Source organism: Nansenia antarctica, assembly GCF_963989245.1.
Source record: "Nansenia antarctica genome assembly, chromosome: 1".
In the NCBI taxonomy this organism is placed as follows: domain Eukaryota; kingdom Metazoa; phylum Chordata; class Actinopteri; order Argentiniformes; family Microstomatidae; genus Nansenia; species Nansenia antarctica.
Window position 1 is genome coordinate 22702976 of NC_137674.1, and position 21081 is coordinate 22724056.

Consider the following 21081-nt stretch of genomic DNA (forward strand, 5'->3'; position numbering starts at 1 on the left):
ATTATTAACTGTTATAATCTGTTATTCTAATCAGCAACAGGTCGTGACATAATCAGATAATAAGACTGCTGTTGATATCCATAAGTAAAGAAAATATTTAGATAATGCGTTAACACAATTTTAATGTAATTATTATGTAAATATTATTATTATTATTATTATTATTAGTAGTAGTAGTAGTAGTAGTAGTAGTAGTAGTAGTATTAGTACTGGTAGTATTAGTATTATTATGTAATTTATGTCATATTATTCTTGTTTTAGATGTAATTTATCATGTTTAATTTTTGGTCTATCGTTTACATCATCTCCCTTTCTGTATTTATTCAGGGGGAGCATTTATACATTTGTAATCAACTATAAAATACAACAACATTACAACATGTATCGTGTTTTCCCCGGGGTTAGGGTCACGGGGTTAGGGTCGGGGTCATGGGGTCAGGGAGGTGTGACCCTCGGGTGTGACCCTGGGTTGTTTTTTTCAGTGACTTCCTGTGAAACATCAACAAATGGAGCTGAGGACGAAGAGTCGTGAAAATATAAAAAAATGTAACCCTAAACGGGGACATAAAGTTACAGAATGCCCGGACACCAGAAGAGAAGATACAACGTGCGTTTTCCGCCAGTGAGTAACCAAACAGTTGTATATGTGTGGTGTCTGTCTGGCTGTGAAATAACCGTCTTCACCTCCGGACATGCACGCGCCTCTCCCCGTCCTGACCCCTGCCTGCCTGCTGCGTTTCAGGCTCGTATTAAAAAGATCATGCAGAAAGACACTGAGGTCGGGAGGATCGCTGCTGCCGTGCCTGTGATCATATGTATCCTTCTGCTACAGTAACGCGCTGCGCCTACAGACTCACCTGGATTACGCACCTGTATATTACCTATGTCCTATGTACGTGCACTCCACCTGTATTATTATGAATACATTCTAAGAGTAGTGATCCAACGATTGTTTGTCCTATCCCCTCGTTGCTCAGCTTTGAGTTTCTGTAAGTAATAAATACGTTATTTTATTGGGTTATGCTGCCTGTGTTCCGTTTGGTAACTGAGCGCCAGTTCCCTGACCACAGAGAGCAGCTCGCGCCCTGGAGATGTTCCTCACGTCGCTGCTGACCAAAGCCTGTCAGATCACCCAGGCCAAGCGCAGCCGAGTGATGTCCATCACACACATGTAAGTACCAGCAGAGAGATGATGTCATCACCCACATGTAAGTACCAGCCGAGTCCATCACACACATGTAAGTACCAGCAGAGAGATGTCATCACACACATGTAAGTACCAGCCAAGTGATGACATCACACACATGTAAGTACCAGCAGAGTGATGTCATCACCCACATGTAAGTACCAGCAGAGTGATGTCATCACCCACATGTAAGTACCAGCAGAGTGATGTCATCAGTCATCACCCACATGTAAGTACCAGCAGAGTGATGTCATCACCCACATGTAAGTACCAGCAGAGTGATGTCATCACCCACATGTAAGTCTGTCTGTCTGTCTGCTTAGGTGTGAACAGAAGAGACCGACAGACGGACCTTGACTCTTTTTTCCATGATATGCTATTGGCTACTGATAAATGTACTTGTTTGCTATTGGCTACTGATAAATGTAGTTGTTTGCTATTGGCTACTGATAAATGTACGTGTTTGCTATTGGCTACTGATAAATGTACGTGTTTGCTATTGGCTACTGATAAATGTACTTGTTTGCTATTGGCTACTGATAAGTGTACTTGTTTGCTATTGGCTACTGATAAGTGTACTTGTTTGCTATTGGCTACTGATAAGTGTACTTGTTTGCTATTGGCTACTGATAAGTTTACTCTGATGTCATCGTAGGAAGCAGTGCATAGAGTCAGAGAAGCTGTTTGACTTCCTGAAAGACCTGGCAGAGCACACCACCCCCGTGGCCACCAAGAGGGAGGCGCGAGGAGGCAAGGGGAAATGGCCCTATAGGTGAAGGGTCAACTAACCCTAATATGTTTTATATTTCGTGAGCTTAGAATTATAAGTGTCAAAGTTTTTACATTCCATTATGTTTTGTGAGATGGAACTAATTACTAACTAAAAAAAGTCAACATTTTAAAAATAACACCACACAGGCATTAATAAACACCTAATGGATCAGATTATGTAAAAAACTCAATTTTGACCAAAAATGGAGATAGAACCTTATGGGCCAGTTTCACAGACAGGGCTTAAGCCTAATCCTGGACTAAAAAGCATCTTCAATGGAGATTTTACATTGAAAGTGTGATTTAGTCCAGGACTAAGCTTAAGCCTTGTCTGTGAAACCGGCCCTATAATTCTAACGTCACGATTTGTTTTCATGTTGTATACTGGTGCAGTCACACGTATGATTTTGTACTAGAGACTTTTTTCTTCTTCTTATTATTATTATCACTTGTAAGTGATTGTGATTTTTCACGTCTTCCCTTCTACAGGAAGAAGCGTCAGGACATTTCTGCCAACGCAAAGCAGCTCGAGGTGGAAGAGCGACCCAAGAAACCCAACAACGACTCCAGAGACAACCATGACAACCACGACAGCTCCAGTGTAAGGGTTAGGGTTAGGGTTTAACTCTGGGACAGCTCCAGTGTAAGGGTTAGGGTTTAACTCTGGGACAGCTCCAGTGTAAGGGGTTAACACTGTGTGAACATGGAGACATTGCCTTGTTCAGTAATATGATCATAGTGCGTCAACATACACTAGTCTTGTTCGCCACTTGTGTGTTATGACAATCTTGTAGAAGTCAATCCCATTTCTGGACCAATTTTAATTGTGAAAACATTATGATATCATACCATCCTGGGGGGTATTCCATCAACGTCGCTACAAGGCAATCCAGGCTTATTTTTGATTAGAAGTCTCACGAGGCTTTTCAGAATAAGCCTGGATTTTCCTTTAGCAACGATGATGGAATGCCCCCCTGTTCTCTGCTTGCTTAACCCAGATGTCTAACATGTCTACTGTGTTTATTTCCAGGACGGGGATTCAGAGCTGTACATCTGCCTGTGAGCAGAGCCATGTCGACCATGTGCCAGTGTTGTTAAACATGACTTTCTTTCTTTCTTTCTTTGTTTTTTTTTCATGTTAAATTAAACATTTTGTGATGTCAGGGTGACATTATGAGAACAAAATGATATGGGAAGATGTGCAATAACATGACAGAGAATGTGTTTTTTCTACGACTTGTGTGTGAAAGTAGTTCTATTGTGGTTAATAAGAAATTTAAATTAGTGTTTTAAACTAAAATGAACACAAGTATTTATCTCTGAGTATCATTGTAATGCACAGGATGTATTTAGTGTGTTTTTGCTTCTCCATGTTGGATATAGAGAACACACTGTTAACACCTCGTCAGTGGTGGTGGGGTGACTAGTTTGTGGTTGTTGACATTTCTATAATTTATTTACTGGTAATGACAAAAGTATGTGCTCATATGGCATATTTGGATCTGTGGTCAGTGGTAATGTTACATTTTTATAGCAATTGTTACGTTTTTTTAAAAGATTCACATTTGAGAATGTTGTGGATTCTGTAAATTCTGTTCTATAGAGAATAATAATAATAATAAAAAATGTGTTGAATCAACTGTCAACTCTGTGCAGTGTTTGTGTCACCCTATATGCAAATACGCCTACAAACCACAACTAAAGACATTCATAACAAGGCTATAGGATGTTCAACTAAAGACATTCATAACAAGGCTATAAGATGTTCAACTAAAGACATTCATAACAGATGATAACATACACACTGTAGCTACATGAGTGTGAAGAACCACAGTAGTTTTGAGATGTTGTGTGTAAGACAAATAATAATACTAGCACACTGGCCAGGATGCAAGGTCAAGTTTATTACAAGAAATCAGAACGTATCTCAGAACGTATTTGTTTCATGATAATGGGGGGAAATACAAAAAAAAATAAAATAAATAAATAGATGAATTAATTTACCTTACATGTTAAGTCTTTTGGTCACATTTTGAAGCCTTGTGGAACTTTGCTTAATTACTAGCATCCTAAACCGTAAATACAGAATACTTACAGGTCTATAGAAGCTCTGGGGTGTCTTACTTACTTAGTAACATGTTCTTCCTAAGAGCTATCCGCAATCTAATGTTTACATAATTAAGTAGAAAATATGGTTTTGTAATGAGCAAGAAAACTAAAATGCAAAACAAACAGTTGAGGAACATACAGTAATGGTTTGCACTTCTGCTGAAAATAACATGGGCCACGAATACAGTACTGTTAAGAGATCACCTTTTCTCATTCAGCTTTAATGGAGCATGCATACCCTTCCAAGTTCTCCTTAACTTTTAAAAGATTGAGGGCCGGTTTCACAGACCAGGCTTAAGCCTAGTCCAGGGTCAGTTCACACTAGCAATGGAAACTCTCCTTTGAGGATGCTTCTTAGTCTAGGATCAGTCTTAACCCATGTCCATGAAACCAGCCCTTAAAGAAGCTATTTCAGTAAAAAAAATATCTAATTTAATTTCCAAAGTGTTAACTCATGATATCATATTTTGTTCAAACAAAAGCTGAGAAAAAGAACGTCTAACATTTTGAACTCTCCCGCTGAGCAGAGACCAAGTTTGCATTAGTGGTTCAAAACATTCCCTCGTTATTTCCCATCTTCCGCCCGAAAGGCAAAACAACAACTCTACTCTCGCTCCTCGAGTGGTCGACCAGAACGCGGACACACGTCCCTTCTCAAATTAAAAAATGTCTACGTTTAAAAACAACAGTGACAGAAACCTCCCGTGTTCTCCTCTCTGCTAACACTTCTTCTCCTCTCAACTTGACATTTTGTACATTTGGACCCAGGAAATTAAAAGTCAAGAACATTATTATAATACAATAACACCCGTCTTCAATAGAGTCGTGCTCCGTAGCCAAATGTCTGTTTGATGGCCTCAAAGTAGTATCTCTGCCAGCCCGCCCTCGTTCTCTCCTCCTCTCTCTCCGGGACGCCCCGGCAGTCCAGCTTCAGGTCCGTCTCTCCGGCCCGGCTGGAGAAGGTCAGGGTGAAGGTCGCATAGTGTTCTGTAGGCCAGGGGAGGAGAGGAGAGGTTAGTGGAGGTCTCAGTGTTCTGTAGACCAGGGGAACAGAGGAGAGGTTAGTGGAGGTCTCATAGGGCCGGTTTCACAGACAAGGCTTAAGCCTAATCCTAGACTAAAAAACATCTTCAATGGAGATTTTACATTGAAAGTGTGATTTAGTCCAGGACTAGGCTTAAGCCTTGTCTCTGAAACCGGCCCATAGTGTTCTGTAGACCAGGGGAACAGAGGAGAGGTTAGTGGAGGTCTCATAGTGTTCTGTAGACCAGGGGAACAGAGGAGAGGTTAGTGGAGGTCTCATAGTGTTCTGTAGGCCAGGGGAGGATGGCCATGGGGCGGCTGTGGCACAGGAGGTAGAGCTGCCGTCTAATGATCGCAAGGTTGGCAGATCGGTGGTTCGAGCCCTGGCTGGCCACATGTCGAAGTGTCCTTGGGCAAGACACTGAACCCCAAATTGCTCCCAGTGAGCGGGCCAGCGCCTTGCATGGTAGCTTGCCGCCATTGGTGTGTGAATGGGTGAATGAGAGGCCGTTGTAAAGCGTTTTGGATAACGGTGCTATATAAGTCAGTCCATTTGGGAGGAGAGGTGGAGTTAAATGATGTTAATTGGTGCATATTTCATACGTGAGTAAAATGTGTATTTGAACATGGCTCTAGGTGTGTGTGTGTGTGTGTGTGTGTGTGTGTGGTCTAAACGTGTCACTGCTGACAACAGAACATGGCTCTAGGTGTGTGTGTGTGTGTGTGTGTGTGTGTGTGTGTGTGTGTGTGTGTGTGTGTGTGTGTGTGTGTGTGGTCTAAATGTGTCTCTGCTGACAACAGAACATGGCTTACCACAGGGCCAGGTGTTGTATCTCCACTTCATTACTATCTTCTTCTCAGGAACCTGATGGAAACAAGACAAGAGAAGAGAAGAGTCTTAACCTGTGTGTTCAGACCAGGGTTAGGAGTCCTGTGTGTTCAGGTCAGGGTTAGGAGTCCTGTGTGTTCAGGTCAGGGTTAGGAGTCCTGTGTGTTCAGGTCAGGGTTAGGAGTCCTGTGTGTTCAGGTCAGGGTTAGGAGTCCTGTGTGTTCAGGTCAGGGTTAGGAGTCCTGTGTGTTCAGGTCAGGGTTAGGAGTCCTGTGTGTTCAGGTCAGGGTTAGGAGTCCTGTGTGTTCAGGTCAGGGTTAGGAGTCCTGTGTGTTCAGGTCAGGGTTAGGAGTCCTGCTCTGGGGTGTTAGGAGGAAGTTCTCACCAGCTCCTTGAATTCACCAATCACGTTCCCATCTAGCAGGCGAAACTTCCCCCCTTTCTCTGCCTCCACCACCGCTGCAGCATGGGTGAACGCCTGCACCATCTGTAGCCATGGAACAGCCGTGGAACAGACATGGAACAGCCATGGAACAGACATGGAACAGACATGGAGGAGGAAGTATTCAAGAGACCAGCTCAGTAACCATATATTGCACAACAGACATGTCACAAACACATAACTTGTGATGGAAACTTACAGGAGAATTAGTTATGAGACAATGTACTTTCAAAGCCTGTACGGCCCAGTACGGCCCAGTACAGCCCAGGACAGCCCAGGACAGCCCAGTACAGCCCAAACTGGCAGAAGTGCATGTGGCCGTCTCACCTCCTGGTTGAGGAAGACCCTGTAGAGCTCCTCAGGCGAGGTGAGGAAGGCCTCCGTCATGCGGAAGGAACAGGTGGGGATCTTCACGCCGGTGTTGGCTGGAGGGGCAGAGCTGCCTGAGCTGATCTGGGTTCAGAACAACACAAAACACACAAACAAACAAAAAGGTTTCAGCTAAACTAAACATTTAAAAAGTTAACTGAACATCGGACACTTGCGAGCACCCACAAGACGTGTTATGAAGACAACCGTTCTGCACTGAGGGGTTACAGTTACATTCAAAATGATTCAACCCCTATTGCACATTAGGTTTATTGGCAAAATCTAACATTTCTCAGCTGTTTGCAATAAACTAATTACATAAGAACTGTTTAAGTAGTTCAATGTTATATTACAAGGTTTTTTTTATCCAAATTCAACACAAGATGTTCCCACCAGAGATTCTCTACAGGGTTCAAGTCAGGTGACTGACGGCCACTCTAGAATCTTCTGAAGCCTTGGTGGCCTTTGAGGTATGCTTGGGATCGTTGTCCTGTTGGAAGGTCCAATGACGCCCAAGCTTCAGCTTCGTCACAGACGGCGTGACGTTTCTTCCTAAGATGTCCTGATACTTGACTGATCCATCGTGCAGCTCCACACGCTGCAGGTTTCCAGTGTCAGAGGCAGCAGAGCCCCAGAGCATCACTGAGCCACCGCCATGCTCCACTGCAGGCAGGGGGTTCTTTTCAGCATGCTTCATTCTTCTTCCTCCAGACATGCCGCTGATCCAGAGGCCCGAAAAGTTCCAGTTTTGTTTCCACAGAACAGAATTCCAAAACTTATGTGGCTTATGTATATATATATATATTCCTCTTCCTGCCACGGCCAGGTAGTGTAGCCACTGTTCCTTCAACTTTGAACTTGTGCACTATGGCTTAAACAGCATAATGCTTCCAACTGTATCTCTAGGAACATTCAGTGCTTTTGCTATCTTTTTGTATCCTTTTCCTTGTTTGTGCAAGACAATGATCTCTTCTCTGAACTTTTTGGACAATTCTTTTGACTTAGCCATACTAACATGCAATCAAACGTCACTCTCAACAAACCCCCAGCCAGTCCAGACATTTATGTGTTCTATCTCAAGCACACCTGAACTAATCAAGCCCTTGAATAGTTGCACCAGGTGTGCTTGAGACAGGAGGCTGAATTATTTTGAGACTGCAGTAGTGATTAAAAGTAGCATTTTTCATGTTGAGTTTGGATAAAAACCATGGTAATATTAGTTTGATTTAACTATTGAAACTGTTCTTGTCTACTTTGTTTATTGAAAACAGATGAGAAATTGTTTATTTTGCCAATAAACCTAATATGCAATGGGGGCTGAATAATTTTGATTGCAACTGTAGGTGTATTATTACAGGTGTGTTATTACAGGTGTGTTATTACAGTGTGTTATTACAGTGTGTTATTACAGGTAAATGTCATGACGGCACCAACCTGAGTTTTGTCCACTTTGGCTTTGGACTGTGAAGACTGAGGCTTGGACACGCCGTTAGCTGTGGGCAGGATCATGCCCTGCGTGAACTCTGAGAACGCAACATTACACATTAATACAATAATGTACATAATAACATGACACATTAATACAATAATGTACATAATAACATGACACATTAATACAATACTACACATAATAACAACATTAAACATGAATACAATACTATACATAATAACAATAAATGCCATTTAGCTGATGCTTTTATCCAAAGCGACTTACATTGCAGTGAGTGCGTACATTTTTCTGTATAAACGGTCCCAGCGGGAATCAAACCCACAACCTAAGCGTTGTTAGTCGCCATGCTCCACCAGCTGAGCCACAGAGGACCACGTTAGCTTCTACAGCCTCTATGATAACATGTAGGGACTACAACAGGTCACAGTAATGACATATTCAGTCATAGTTCAATGTGACCACTAGGGGTGAAACGGTTCTGGGTTTTATATTGAACTGTCCGGACGGTTCAATACACACTAGTGAATGTCGGCTTTTGGGTTTATGCTGCGATACGTTGAAAGTCGGAGGTCAAGTTGCTTCTGTAACGTTGTGGAGTCATTTATTTCGGTTTTTGAAACCGAACCGAAACCACCGTGACCCAAAAACCGAGCCGTGGGCCAACTGAACCGCTGCACCCCTCGTGAACAGAAATACAGCAGAAAAGGACAACAAGGAACTGGGTAGACGTGCCTGTTTTGAGGAAGCCCACGTAGCCTCCCAGCGCAGCGCGGATCTTGTCTGCCCCCTCCTTCTTCATCAGGGCCGTCAGAGGCGTCTCCGGCTCATCTTTACCCAGCGTCACACCGATCTGTCACAAAACCAAACACCATTAACTAACATTATACTGATCAGTCACAGAACCACACACCATTAACTAACATTATACTGATCTGTCACAGAACCACACACCATTAACTAACATTATACTGATCTGTCACAGAACCACACACCATTAACTAACATTACACTGATCAGTCACAGAATCGCACATGTTGCATTAACTAACATTACAACCGTAAGGAAATCACGGTACAGAGAATGAGACTAGAGAGTATACGATATCTCTACACGTATCTCTATATGAATCTCTATATCTCTACATGTATCTCTATATCTCTACACGTATCTCTATATCTCTACACAAATCTCTATATTTCTACACGTATATGATATATCTCTACAGGTATATGATATCTCTCTACATGTGTCTCTACACGTATATATGATATCTCTCTACACGTGTCCCAAATGTAATAATAATAATAATAATACATTTATTTTATAAGGCGCCTTTCATGGCACTCAAGGTCGCCGTACAACAACAAATGTAAAAACAGTTACAAAATTCAAAATACAAAATACATAGAAATATACAGTATAAAACATAGCTGGCAGCAGAGCAGCACAGGAACAGTAAATCAACAGGGATACGCCTGCGTAAACAGGTGGGTTTTGAATGAGGAGATTGAATCAATGTTCCTGATGCCGGGGGGGAGGGAGTTCCAGAGGCGACTTACATCGAGGTCTTCCATGTCGTTTTCGTCTGAGAGGTTTGGAACTTCTATATTTCCTGTGTACTTGATTCCCGTCTTTGACGTTCCTGACAAACCAAACAAGAGCAACCGTTGAGGATCGAGTGTGTAAGGATGTGCAGTGTGATTTCTTTTTTTGTGTGTGTTAAGAGACAGAAATTAGAACTTAGAAAACATGGTGGTGGTGAGTGACAAAAATGCACAATAATGATAACAACAAGAACTGTAAATCCCCCCAATCACACTGACAGACACACCTGTCCAGGTAGCCTTCAGGTTCCACTCGTAGAAGAAGATGAGCTTTCCTTTGCGGTTGTTGATGGAGGCCTCGCCTTCGGCCTTGCTGACCTCAGTGACCTCACACGTGCCCTCCTCGTTCTCCACGCTCAGGCCGAGGAGCAGGGCTTTCAACTTGTCTGACGACCAGCTTGTAGCGTCACGCTCAGTCCTTTACAGACCAGGACGAACAGATGTGAATATGGAATCATTCAAACTAGCCAAGTAGTTGATTGATGACTTGATTTCCAGCAGTTAAGCTAGCCACTGTGAATAATTAATCATGTATAACGACACACATTAACCGTCCTTAGCAGACATTGAATACATGTTTTATGGACACTCAGATCTACAACAAAGGAAAATACATTCATACATATAATGAAGTCATCGTAGCTAATGTTGGTGTATGCCTGCCTAGCTGTTGGTGTATCCTTCAGATCTCAGCTTGACTGGAACGGGACAATTGTAGCTTACTACATACGAGTACATGCAAACTATGCATCAGTAATGATGGTCATGGTGACAGTATAGCTTATAGCACAGCTGCCTTTTTAGAGTAGTGTAATAGCACCCAACATCATATACTGTACTCATCATGTACAACACTTTGATGGCTGCTCATCCCTGGTTAATGTGATCACTAACCTTTGCACTACTGATGTTTACATTACTACCTTTGAACTTACTGTATATTGCACATTGCACATGTCTCCTGAGTCCTGACATAGCTTCTTTTATACTTCTGCACATTAGATACTGTACATAAACTACCTCACTGTACATAGCTCATAACTGTATATTGCCCATAACTGTATATACCTCTAAACTATACTGATGTTTACAATAGTACCTCTGCACATACTGTATATTACATAGTTACCTATCACTACCTCTTGTTCTATTTATATAATGTTCTTATATCACTATTGGCACTTCTGGTTGGATGCTAAACTGCATTTCGTTATTTAGTACTTGTACTCTGCGATGACAATAAAGTTGAATCTAATCTAATCTAATAGCACCGAACATCATATACTGTAAACCGTTCAATCGCTCACAGTGATGAATGAATCGCGCGCTACTGAGCATCCCTACACACCTCTAAAGCACCGTGACCGTCGCTACGCAACTAGAGTAGAAGCTAGAACAGAGCACATTAGCTCGCTAGCTAGCTAGCGTTAACGGTCAAGTTAGCACCAGGAATAATGCCGTGTTCATCATTGCACCACCATAAGCTAGCTGGTCAGCAGCGTCTGATGGCTAGCTGCCTATCCTTCCATGCTAGCTGCTCTCTGTCAGGTCTGAGGTCCAGGTCAGAGAGACAGAGAGCCAGATAACCAGCTAGCCTGTTAGCCTGCTAGCCTCAGCGGCCTGGCTGACACCAGACTCGGACTGACGTCTCTTTCCTCACCAGTGCCAGTTGTTGACGTTAGTAGCATCTGCTCTCTCCTCCACGATCCAGCGAGGGTCCCCTTCTCCCCACTTCGCCATGGTTGTGTCTTCAGACGTGAACAATACTGTGAGCTGACGGGAGAAGAGAGCAGACCTCGCCGCCGGGTGGTCGATGCCTGACTGTCCTCCTACGACAGGTTTCAGGAATACTGGGCTAACGGTAGTGGCGTGACGTCGTTACGTCATCTACGTTAGTGGAATTCCGCCCATCATTTTCCGGTGGCTGTAAATCACGATTTCAAAATAAAAGCAGTAAACTCGATGAACCACATTGTAAAATGATGGATGAACCACACATTACATTTAACTTTAAAAAGGAATTAGTGTCCATGTACCACAGTAACATTTTGTAAAACACATATTAAGACTCAAACTCACCTGATCCATATTCAGGGGTGCACATAACTTTTTGGGGCCAGTGCTCAGAGGAGCACCTAGGGATGCTGCTTGGTGCTCCCCGAGCTCGCGAGTCACGACCCGTCCCACAGGATGGATAAAAAAGGGATACATGGATAACTTATATTAGCAAAACGACATTTATTCATAAATAAAGATGAACGAACAAATGATTGTGTGCAAAACAAAAGAAACAAATGCAAAATCAAATGACTGCTCTTTAAGCATGAAAGTCTGTCAGACTCCTTTAAACACAATGAAATCAACTGACATCTCTTTAAGCACTAACTGAATGTCTGTTCTTTAAACACAATGAAATCAACTGACATCTCTTTAAGCATTGCTCTGTTCTGTAAACACTGAAATCAACTTTTCAACAAAAAGTTACAGCCTAAGCATTTATTTATGCTACAAGCTTAATCATCATCATCACTGCTCTCTTGACTGCTGTAAGTTATCACTGTCCTCAATTTCAACCATGGTAGAGGATGTTGTAGGCTATCACTTTAAATAGCTCATTATTTTGATTGTGCAACAAAGTCATTTTTTTTTCTTCTAATAGAATTCCCAACCATATTCCCTGGGTCAGGGGTCTAGGTGCGATAATGAAGCTGTAAAACAAACGTCTGAACGTTTGAAAGCTTCAGAGAAAAGAAACGTGAAGTCCCTTGGTGTTGTTTTTCCTTTTAGCGACGAGTCGTTTGGGACTGAATTTTCACGTGTCGGCGTGATAACCGTGATAACCGTGCGATACGCGATACGCGGAATGAAAGTACAAGTTACGATACTTTCCGAATGTTTTCGTGAGGGGAGTCGCCGTGGTCGTCGTGATGGCGTTACGGGGCTTGCAGTGATGCAGCAGTCAGCAGTCAGCAGTTGGATTTTGAGGAAGTAAATTCCTCTCCCAGCGCTTCCAGCTGTTGGTGCGCAAGAGCGCGTTCATGCCGCTGATCTTCCGCGCAGCATGCATTTTGGCGACGCATGCGCACTGGCGCACCAGTTATGTGCACCCCTGTCCATATTCTTAAAGTGTTGCAGAGTAGATTCATGCTAAATATTATGAGCAGATAAAATCGAAACCAGCCATAAGTCCAGTTTATACAAATATACAGGGCATTAGGAGTACATTGACATGTAACATGAGCCAACATGTAAATGTTAATGATGAAAAAATTACTTTTGGAATTTTAAATTGTATATACTTTATGTTCCGTAACATTTCCATAGCCTATTTCAACTAGAATAGGAGACAATCATGTGATCCTATCACTTTCCATTTCTACTGCGCGCTTTTATTCTGAAGTCAAGACAACGACGCGTAGAGGTTCATCGTTGACAGGAGAATGGAGTCCTGTTATTTATATATAACTGCTGGAAACGGAAGTGTCTCTCTATTATATTGGCATTGTTGCTGTCTTGTTACTTGAGACAGTTCCGGTGTAACAGATCACATCAGATCGTGTTGCCGGGTGATCCTTATTGTAGTCTTGTGTCTTGTAACAGGGCTCGTGTGTGTGTGTGTGTGTGTGTGTGTGTGTGTGTGTGTGTGTGTGTCTGCGTGCGTGCGTGCGTGCGTGTGCATGTGCGTGTGTGTGTGTGTGTGTGTGTGTGTGTGTGTGTGTGTGTGTGTGTGTGTGTGACCACAGACATAGAACAGATGTTTGACTGGCTTATAAACTATAAGCACTTTGGACAGTGAAGCAACATATACTTTTCTTCTTTTGGCTCTATACTATACTATTACTATACTATACTATTACTATACTATACTATACTATACTATACTATTACTATACTATACTATACTATATATATATATATATATATTTATTGGTTTCACCATTTAGAAACACCAGCACTTATTATATGGTCCCCCTATTTCAGAACACCAAAAGTATTAGGACAATTATTGTTTTATTGTGTTCTGTCGCATAATTTGTGCAACATGAGAGAACTGTCCATGTCTAGTCTTGATTCTAGGCTTTGCATTTGCCTTTGGAGTCTTGAGGGTATTTGTATAACTATTGGTTTTACTACTGTTTGTCTTTTTCAAGGAAGCCTTGCTATACAAATGATACAAATACATACTGTACATAGACAAACACAATAATAATAATAATAATAATAATAATAATAATAATAATAATACATTAGACTTATATAGCGCTTTTCTAGACACTCAAAGACGCTTTAGCTGAAAAGATTGAGTAGTAATAATAAAAAGACACAAAAAATAGATAAAAGAAAGTATAGGGGTCTAATGAAGGTAGTGCTGGGGACACATGGGAAGGGGAGGGGGAGAGGGTTAACTGGTGAAGGCGAGCTTGAAGAGGTGGGTTTTGAGGGCCTGTTTAAATGTTGGGAGGGCGTTGGCCTGTCTGATGTGGTTGGGGAGGGCGTTCCAGAGGGACGGGGCTGCGGCTGAAAAGGCCCTATCACCCCAGGTCCGGAGCTTGGTCCTGGTGGTCTTGAGGGTGGTTTGGTCGTCAGATAATAAGATAATATGCTGTAGAGATCATGGGCAGTTTTCCACACTTTCCTCTTGCCATGACTCAGTGGAACATGTTAATCTTCGCCATAAGACGGACGAGAACTCTGCAAACAAACTGGAACCTGAACATCCTGTTTCTGAGGCTATGTAGCGGTTTGCACCTTGCAGTGTAGCCTTTGTGTTTCTGCTGGGGAAGTCTTCTGTGGATGGTCGTCTCTCACATCCACCACCACTACCTCCTGGTGGGTTCCTGATTCTGTCTACAGCTGTTTTTTTTTGGGGGGGGGGTTATTAAATGGTGGACATTCTTCGGTCATCCCCTGTAGAGGTGTTCTCTACCCTGCCAGGTGAGCTCACCTTTTAGGTTTCCTTTTCTTCAGGAAGAGCTGACAGGAAGTGAACTGAGCTGCTGTCTAGACTTTTGTTTTGTTTCCACACAATAACCTTTCATGTCTCAAGTTTCTCTCTGTGTGGCTGAAGATCGATATCTGTTGAAATGCTTCTTTGCACGCTCCGCTTTGATACCGATAATGTAAACAATGTCACTGACTTGTATGTGTATGGATAGATTTTTTTTCTTTGAAATTTTCTTTTTCTTTTATCTACATAGAGTTCCCTTTACATTTACATTTTTTTTGGCATTTAGCAGACGCCTTTATCCAAAGCAACTTACAACAAAAACATTTGTCTAAGTAACTGAATCATCTATCCATCATACCAGTCATCATAAGAAAAAAGTAATCTATGCTAGGACCAGGGGCCACTGGCAGTCACAATGCTAGAAAAAGGAAGAATTACTTTAAAAAAGGTATACATTTATTCACACTAGAGAAACTGTATAGGGGGTAGTGGGGATGAAGAGGTCTGTATAGGGGGGTAGAGGGGACGAGGAGGTCTGTACAAGGGGGTAGTGGGGATGAGGAGGTCTGTACAGGGGGGTAGAGGGGATGAGGAGGTCTGTACAAGGGGGTAGAGGGGTTGAAAAGGTCTGTACAGGGTGGTAGAGGGGATGAAGAGGTCTGTATAGGGGGGTAGAGGGGAGGAAGAGGTCTGTACAGGGGGGTAGAGGGGATGAATAGGTCTGTATAGGGGGGTAGAGGGGATGAAGAGGTCTGTACAGGGGGGTAGAGGGGATGAGGGGGTCTGTACAGGGGGGTAGAGGGGATGAAGAGGTCTGTACAGGGGGGTAGAGGGGGTCTGTACAGGGGGGTAGAGGGGATGAAGAGGTCTGTACAGGGGGGTAGAGGGGATGAGTGGGGACTGGGGAATGATCATAATTTTCAGTGTTACACTACATACGTACAGTAGCCTGTTATAAACTGTTATGTTTTCATACTCAACTATAAAACACACAAATACAAGAATAGAATTGTTTTTTATTATTATTCTGAAACACTGTCCACTTCTCAGAAGTGAAGTGAAGTGTTCTTCATTATTCATTCTTGTACTTAGTGTTTTGTTAACTGTGTGGTTTAGAGCTGCAAAATGAGTGATAAGCAAGAAATGTGTTTGTCATTGTGAAGAATTGGTGTGAGATAAAATACCCCAGTTTCAGGTTTTAGTCATTGTGTTTGAGGTTCTGATGTTAGTGTTAGAGGGGTAGAGGTGTGTTAGTGTTAAAGTAGAGGTGTTAGTGTTAAAGCAGTAGAGAAGAACTGTAAGATGTAGCCTGAGGAGACAGGTCTTCAGTCTGCGGCTCCAGATTAGACGACAGCAGCAGAAGCAGGCCCCAGCAGCGGGTGTCAGGACAGGACAGGTAAGAAGGGGTTGGTCTGAACAAGAGGAAGAGGCGAAAAAGAGGAACGGGGCCAACAATGTGATTGGTTCAGCAGTCGTACTGAACTACAGAGTGTGTGTACGTGTGTCTTGATCAGTCAGTCAACCTAGAATAGGACATTTGCTGAGATGGCACTGGCACCTACCAAGAGCAGTGAGTAGTTTAAAATGTATTTCTTCAATTCAGTTTGGTGGTATATTACGCAATTACAAATAGTTCGAGGGATTTTTGGGGACCGTTTTTGAGAGCTGTCAGATTATGAGTCACGTTCAATCTTTTATAATTTATGCAACTGTTTTTTAGTTTAGTTTGTTTTTTGTTTAATCTTATATATTTTTTTATAAAATATTAAAACTGTGGACTTTCAAAACGTACACATTATATTCTTACTTTACATGTAGAGTCTTTTATTGGCTTAGTATCGTAGGTTGTTGAATACATCCCAGAACATGATTCTGTTATTGAGGATAACGTAGTATTTGAAAGTGTCATCTTGTGATGGTATGAAAAGAAGTAAAGGAGATCATACTGTCTTCAGCGTGGATATGTATCTGTTTATAAAGATCAGGCAAGGGTTAAAAATGTATGTTTGGTCGATCGAGTGATGAGAGACGTGTGAAGATATTATGAGAGCCCCAACCCGTGTTATTCAAAAACTGTGATTAATTTGACGTTTGTGTCTAATCATATGAAAATTGCACTATTCAGTTCAGATGAGAAAGATTTGAAAGTGACTGTTGCTGTGTTAAAATTCCTCTCAGAGCGTGGCGGCAGGAAGGATGTGGTTAAATCTGACTCTAGTCAGAGAGGAAGACAACGACTTCAGGCTCACATCATTTAGAAAAACTAAATATCTGACTAAAATGTCCCAATATATCTATTGTCATATACCAGTTGATAGAGCTCCCTGAAAATAGGTTGGTTGAAAAAGTGAAATGGTTGGAGACTGAACACTCTTTATAAATGCTTCAGTACGCTGCTCGACAATAACACTGTTTCTGTTGCTTGTTTGTTGTTATTTTATGTTGTATATATATAACAACACTAGCACCTTCATCTAAAACAACGTCAGTTGAAGTTCTGTAACCTCCTCTCCTGGTGTCTCCTCAGTGACCATGGTGACCATGGACGCCACCCAGACCATGACAGCCGGCGGCGGCCTCGGCAGCACCAACTGCACCCTCCCCTACAGCGAGGACCGCATCCCGCTGGTGGTCCTGTACAGCGCGGTCCTGCTCATCGGCGTGCCTGCCAACATGGCCACCGTCTGCATGACCATCCTACAGGTCCACCGGAAGAACGTGTTGGGCATCTACCTCCTGAGCTTGTCTCTGTGTGACCTCATGTACCTCTGCACACTCCCGGTGTGGGCCGTCTACGTGGCCCGAGGCCACCAGTGGCCCTGGAGCTCGCTGGCCTGCAAGGTGACTGATTTGATTTGATTTGATTTTTTTTACAATAGAATCATTTACGCATTATGACACTAAGTAATGTCCAGAGGATAGTCTTGAGGCACTTGAAAGCATTATTTAAAACACTTATTTCCAAAGTGGTCCTCGATGGAAACATAAAATGAATAAAACAAAACATCACACAGTATAAAACATAAAATGAATATAACTAAACATCACATCATAAAACAGAATTAAAAAACTATAAGAACACAGCATAGAAAAAGCACATTAAAACACACAACATGGAAACATAAAGTGAAACAAAACAAAACGGAAACACCCTCTCTTTCTTAGGGGTGAGCCATTAGTTCTCCCCATAAATATGACACTTTTGTTTTAAAGATGGCTTTGCTTTGGCACTGCTGAATATGCAGAGGCAGATGGTTCCATAAAGAAATCCCAGTATAGAAAAAGGAGCTTCTTGCTGTTTTACTTTTGACAAAAGGAACACTGCATGACATAATACTTCCTCTTGTAGGTGACGGGCTACATCTTCTTCAACAACATGTACATCAGCATCTTCCTGCTGTGCTGCGTGTCCGCCGACCGCTACGTGGCCGTGGTGTACTCCATCGAGTCCCGTGGCCTGCGGCGGCAGAAGACGGCGGTGGCGGTGTGCCTCGTCATCGGCCTGGTGGTGGCGGGGGTGCACCTGAACGTGTTCTTCATGCCCGAGGGCGAGGTGGACAAGGGGGGGGAGGGGGCGGGGGGGGAGGCTGGTGGTTCCAGGAGCTGCTTCGAGCCGGGCCACAGCAGCGCCACGGTGGCCGCGTTCAACTGCGCCCGCGTGGGGGTGGGGTTCCTCCTCCCTCTGGCCGTCCTGGTGTTCACCAACCGAGCGATCCTGGCCAACGTCCAGGCGAGCTCCGGGCTGCGGCCCCAACAGAAGATAAAGGTGCGGTACCTGGCGGTGGCGGTGATCGTCCTCTTCCTGGCGTGCTTCGGGCCGTACCACGTCATCCTGCTGCTGCGCGCCGTCACCTTCCACCTCTCCGCCTCCGCCGCTCAGGACGAGTGTGACTTTGAGACGCGCGTCTACACACCGTACACCATATCCCTGGGGTTGTCCACGCTCAACAGCGCGCTGAACCCCATCCTGTACGTGCTGGCCAGCGACGGCGTCCGGAAGGAGATCCGGCGGGGCCTGAACAGCTTCCGCAGCGGGACCAGCTCCCTGCGCCCGCGTCTCACGGAGAGTGGCCAGCAGAGAGGAGGACACAGCCTGAGGAACTCACAGAGCGACCGCTGCACCTGACCCTGACCCTGACCCTAACCCTGACCCTGACCCTAACCTTGACCCTGACCCTAACCCTAACCCTGACCCTAACCCTAACCCTAACCTTAACCCTAACCTTAACCCTAACCCTAACCTTAACCCTAACCCTAACCCTGACCCTGACCCTAACCTTAACCCTAACCCCAACCCTGTCTAACCCTAACCCTGACCCTAGGAGCGAGTTTGTCACTGCTGGTTGGAGCTAGCGCGTCTTCTAGGTCTGGATGGAGAGTCCAGTCGATCACTCTCAAGTCTCAGTATTATCATTTTTTTGCCTGTTTGGGATCCGCTTTTTTCCATGTCATCGAACAGGAAGTAACAGAAAATGTTTCCTGACAACAGGAAGTTCACCTTGGTCTTATGTATGAAGGCTGGATACCCAAGACATTACAGACAGAGGATGCTGTCATGCACTCAAAGATGTTAAATAATGTAATTCACTATAATAATAAGTAATTATTGTGGATAACAATAACAAAAACAATCTAGAAATCTTTAAATAAAAACATCTGTGAGGATCGCTCATGACTGCGGTTAGTTTCTGCATGTAGCATAACTCTGTACACGGAGCTCTGTGGTCAGGTCAGGGACAGGTGACAAACCCCACACCTACTACACCCACACCCACATCCACTATTTCTGCCGACACTGCATACACTCACCGACAAACACTCAAACAGCTATTGTGTCTCAACAATGTTCGTAGCCCAAATTGCATGCATGATGTCTATTTTATTCTATTTTTATATCTGATTTAGTATAACTGAAATAAATTGACTGACTTTGTTACAAATGTCTTTTTTTCTCAATACACCATCTGAGAAAGTGCATCATAGAATCACTATGGTTTACATGAGACACATAAGAAACATGAGACACAGCTTTTCTTACATTAAAGGTGTTTATTAAATGCTGTTTTGATGAGACATTCATCAGCAGTCTGGTATGAAAGTCACAGTAGAGGCTTATGGAGTTGGCAAAGGTGGCATCATACAAACAAATGTCCTTCAGTTCTATGGACAGAACTGAACAATACACAGCAAAATGGGGAGGCTACTTGGGATATATATATATTGCTAGTCGGTAGTAAGACTGAAGTTGACTAATTGGATGAGTGATGAATGTAAGAGGTGATTTTTCTTTTTATTTAATATGTTGTCCTTTTCTCTGTATTATTTCTGTTTGATGACAGCAAGACTTATTCGATGATATTGTTACCAGTTTATACAAAAGTTGTGTAAGTCAAGAAATGTGTTTATTGAAAAATTCAAATTGAAAATCAATTCAAAAACTGATTATAAAAAATTAAAATAAAAGTCACAGTAGATGTGATGAGTGGAGACAAAGAGGGGAAGTATTTGAAGCCAGCAGGAAGAAGAAGAGATACCATGTGCTATTTGGCCTTTAGGTTTTTTTTATTTGACCTTTATTTTTTACCAGATAAAAATCAATTGAGAACAAATTCTCATTTACAATGATGATCTGGCAAGAACCCTGACCCTAACTCCAGCTCTAACTTTAGCTAACCCTAACCCTTGCCCTAACCTTAGCTCCAGCCCTAACCCTGACTCTAGTCCTACCCCCAGCCCTAACCTAACCATAGGTCCAGGTCTAACCCAATAGCTCCAGTCCTAACCTATGCCCTAACCCTAGTCCTCACTCCTGTCCTAACCCTAGCTCCTGTCCTAACCCTAGCACCAGACCTAACCCTTAGCCCTAACCCTTGTTCCAGCCCAAACCCTAACACCAGCTATAACTTTGCTAACCCTAACCTTTGGCCTAACCCTAGCCATAACTCTAGCTCTAAACCTAACCCAAAGTCCAGCTCTAACCCAATAGCCCCAGCCCTAAGCCTAACACCAGCCCTAACCAAACCCTTAGCCCTAAGCCTAGCTCCAGACCTAACCCTTAGCCCTAACCTAACCCTTAGCCCTGAGCCTAGCTCCAGACCTAACCCTTAGCCCTAAGCCTAACACCAGCCCTAACCAAACCCTTAGCCCTAAGCCTAGCTCCAGACCTAACCCTTAGCCCTAACCTAACCCTTAGCCCTGAGCCTAGCTCCAGCCCTCACCCATGCATGCATCATGACAGCATGAGTATATGAGTAAGGAAACTTGGACATTTCATCATGTTGCGTTCGCTTTTTCTGCAATGTATTTGCCTTTTTGAGAGCGTGTCTTTTGTTCGGGTGGGAGAGCTGCTC

General features: G+C 43.2%; 3 protein-coding genes across 3 annotated transcripts; 2 read left to right on the plus strand and 1 right to left on the minus strand.

Annotated features, from left to right (window-relative positions):
- Positions 1-577: 577 nt before the first annotated feature.
- Positions 578-3020, plus strand: LOC308165342 (dr1-associated corepressor; the record flags this gene model as incomplete). Its single annotated transcript, XM_080539499.1, has 6 exons — positions 578-622; positions 743-815; positions 1078-1171; positions 1842-1958; positions 2447-2558; positions 2988-3020. The coding sequence occupies 6 exons, from the start codon at positions 578-580 to the stop codon at positions 3018-3020; spliced, it is 474 nt and encodes a 157-aa protein (XP_080395625.1).
- An 898-nt stretch (positions 3021-3918) lies between these two features.
- Positions 3919-11573, minus strand: ahsa1b (AHA1, activator of heat shock protein ATPase homolog 1b). The gene is made up of 9 exons (XM_080535901.1): positions 11444-11573; positions 10011-10201; positions 9739-9821; positions 8912-9029; positions 8164-8252; positions 6688-6813; positions 6304-6405; positions 5903-5954; positions 3919-5053 (listed from the first exon to the last, which is right to left on the minus strand). Exons 1-9 carry the CDS (start codon positions 11521-11523, stop codon positions 4881-4883), a joined length of 1014 nt encoding a protein of 337 aa, XP_080392027.1. The 5' UTR covers positions 11524-11573; the 3' UTR covers positions 3919-4880.
- A 4703-nt stretch (positions 11574-16276) lies between these two features.
- Positions 16277-18857, plus strand: LOC308165450 (putative G-protein coupled receptor 132; the record flags this gene model as incomplete). Its single annotated transcript, XM_080539605.1, has 3 exons — positions 16277-16301; positions 17259-17572; positions 18081-18857. 3 exons carry the CDS (start codon positions 16277-16279, stop codon positions 18855-18857), a joined length of 1116 nt encoding a protein of 371 aa, XP_080395731.1.
- Between the last annotated feature and the right edge of the window lie 2224 nt (positions 18858-21081).

What these genes read in the sequence shown, in the direction of transcription:
- ahsa1b (XM_080535901.1), bottom strand. Translation starts at nt 11,523, where the DNA reads ATGGCGAAGTGGGGAGAAGGGGACCCTCGCTGGATCGTGGAGGAGAGA. An exon ending in AACGTCAACAACTGGCACTG is followed by an intron (nt 10,202 to 11,443) that starts GTGAGGAAAGAG and finishes TGGTCTGTAAAG; the next exon opens with GACTGAGCGTGACGCTACAA. An exon ending in GGGTCTTCCTCAACCAGGAG is followed by an intron (nt 6,406 to 6,687) that starts GTGAGACGGCCA and finishes CCATGGCTACAG; the next exon opens with ATGGTGCAGGCGTTCACCCA.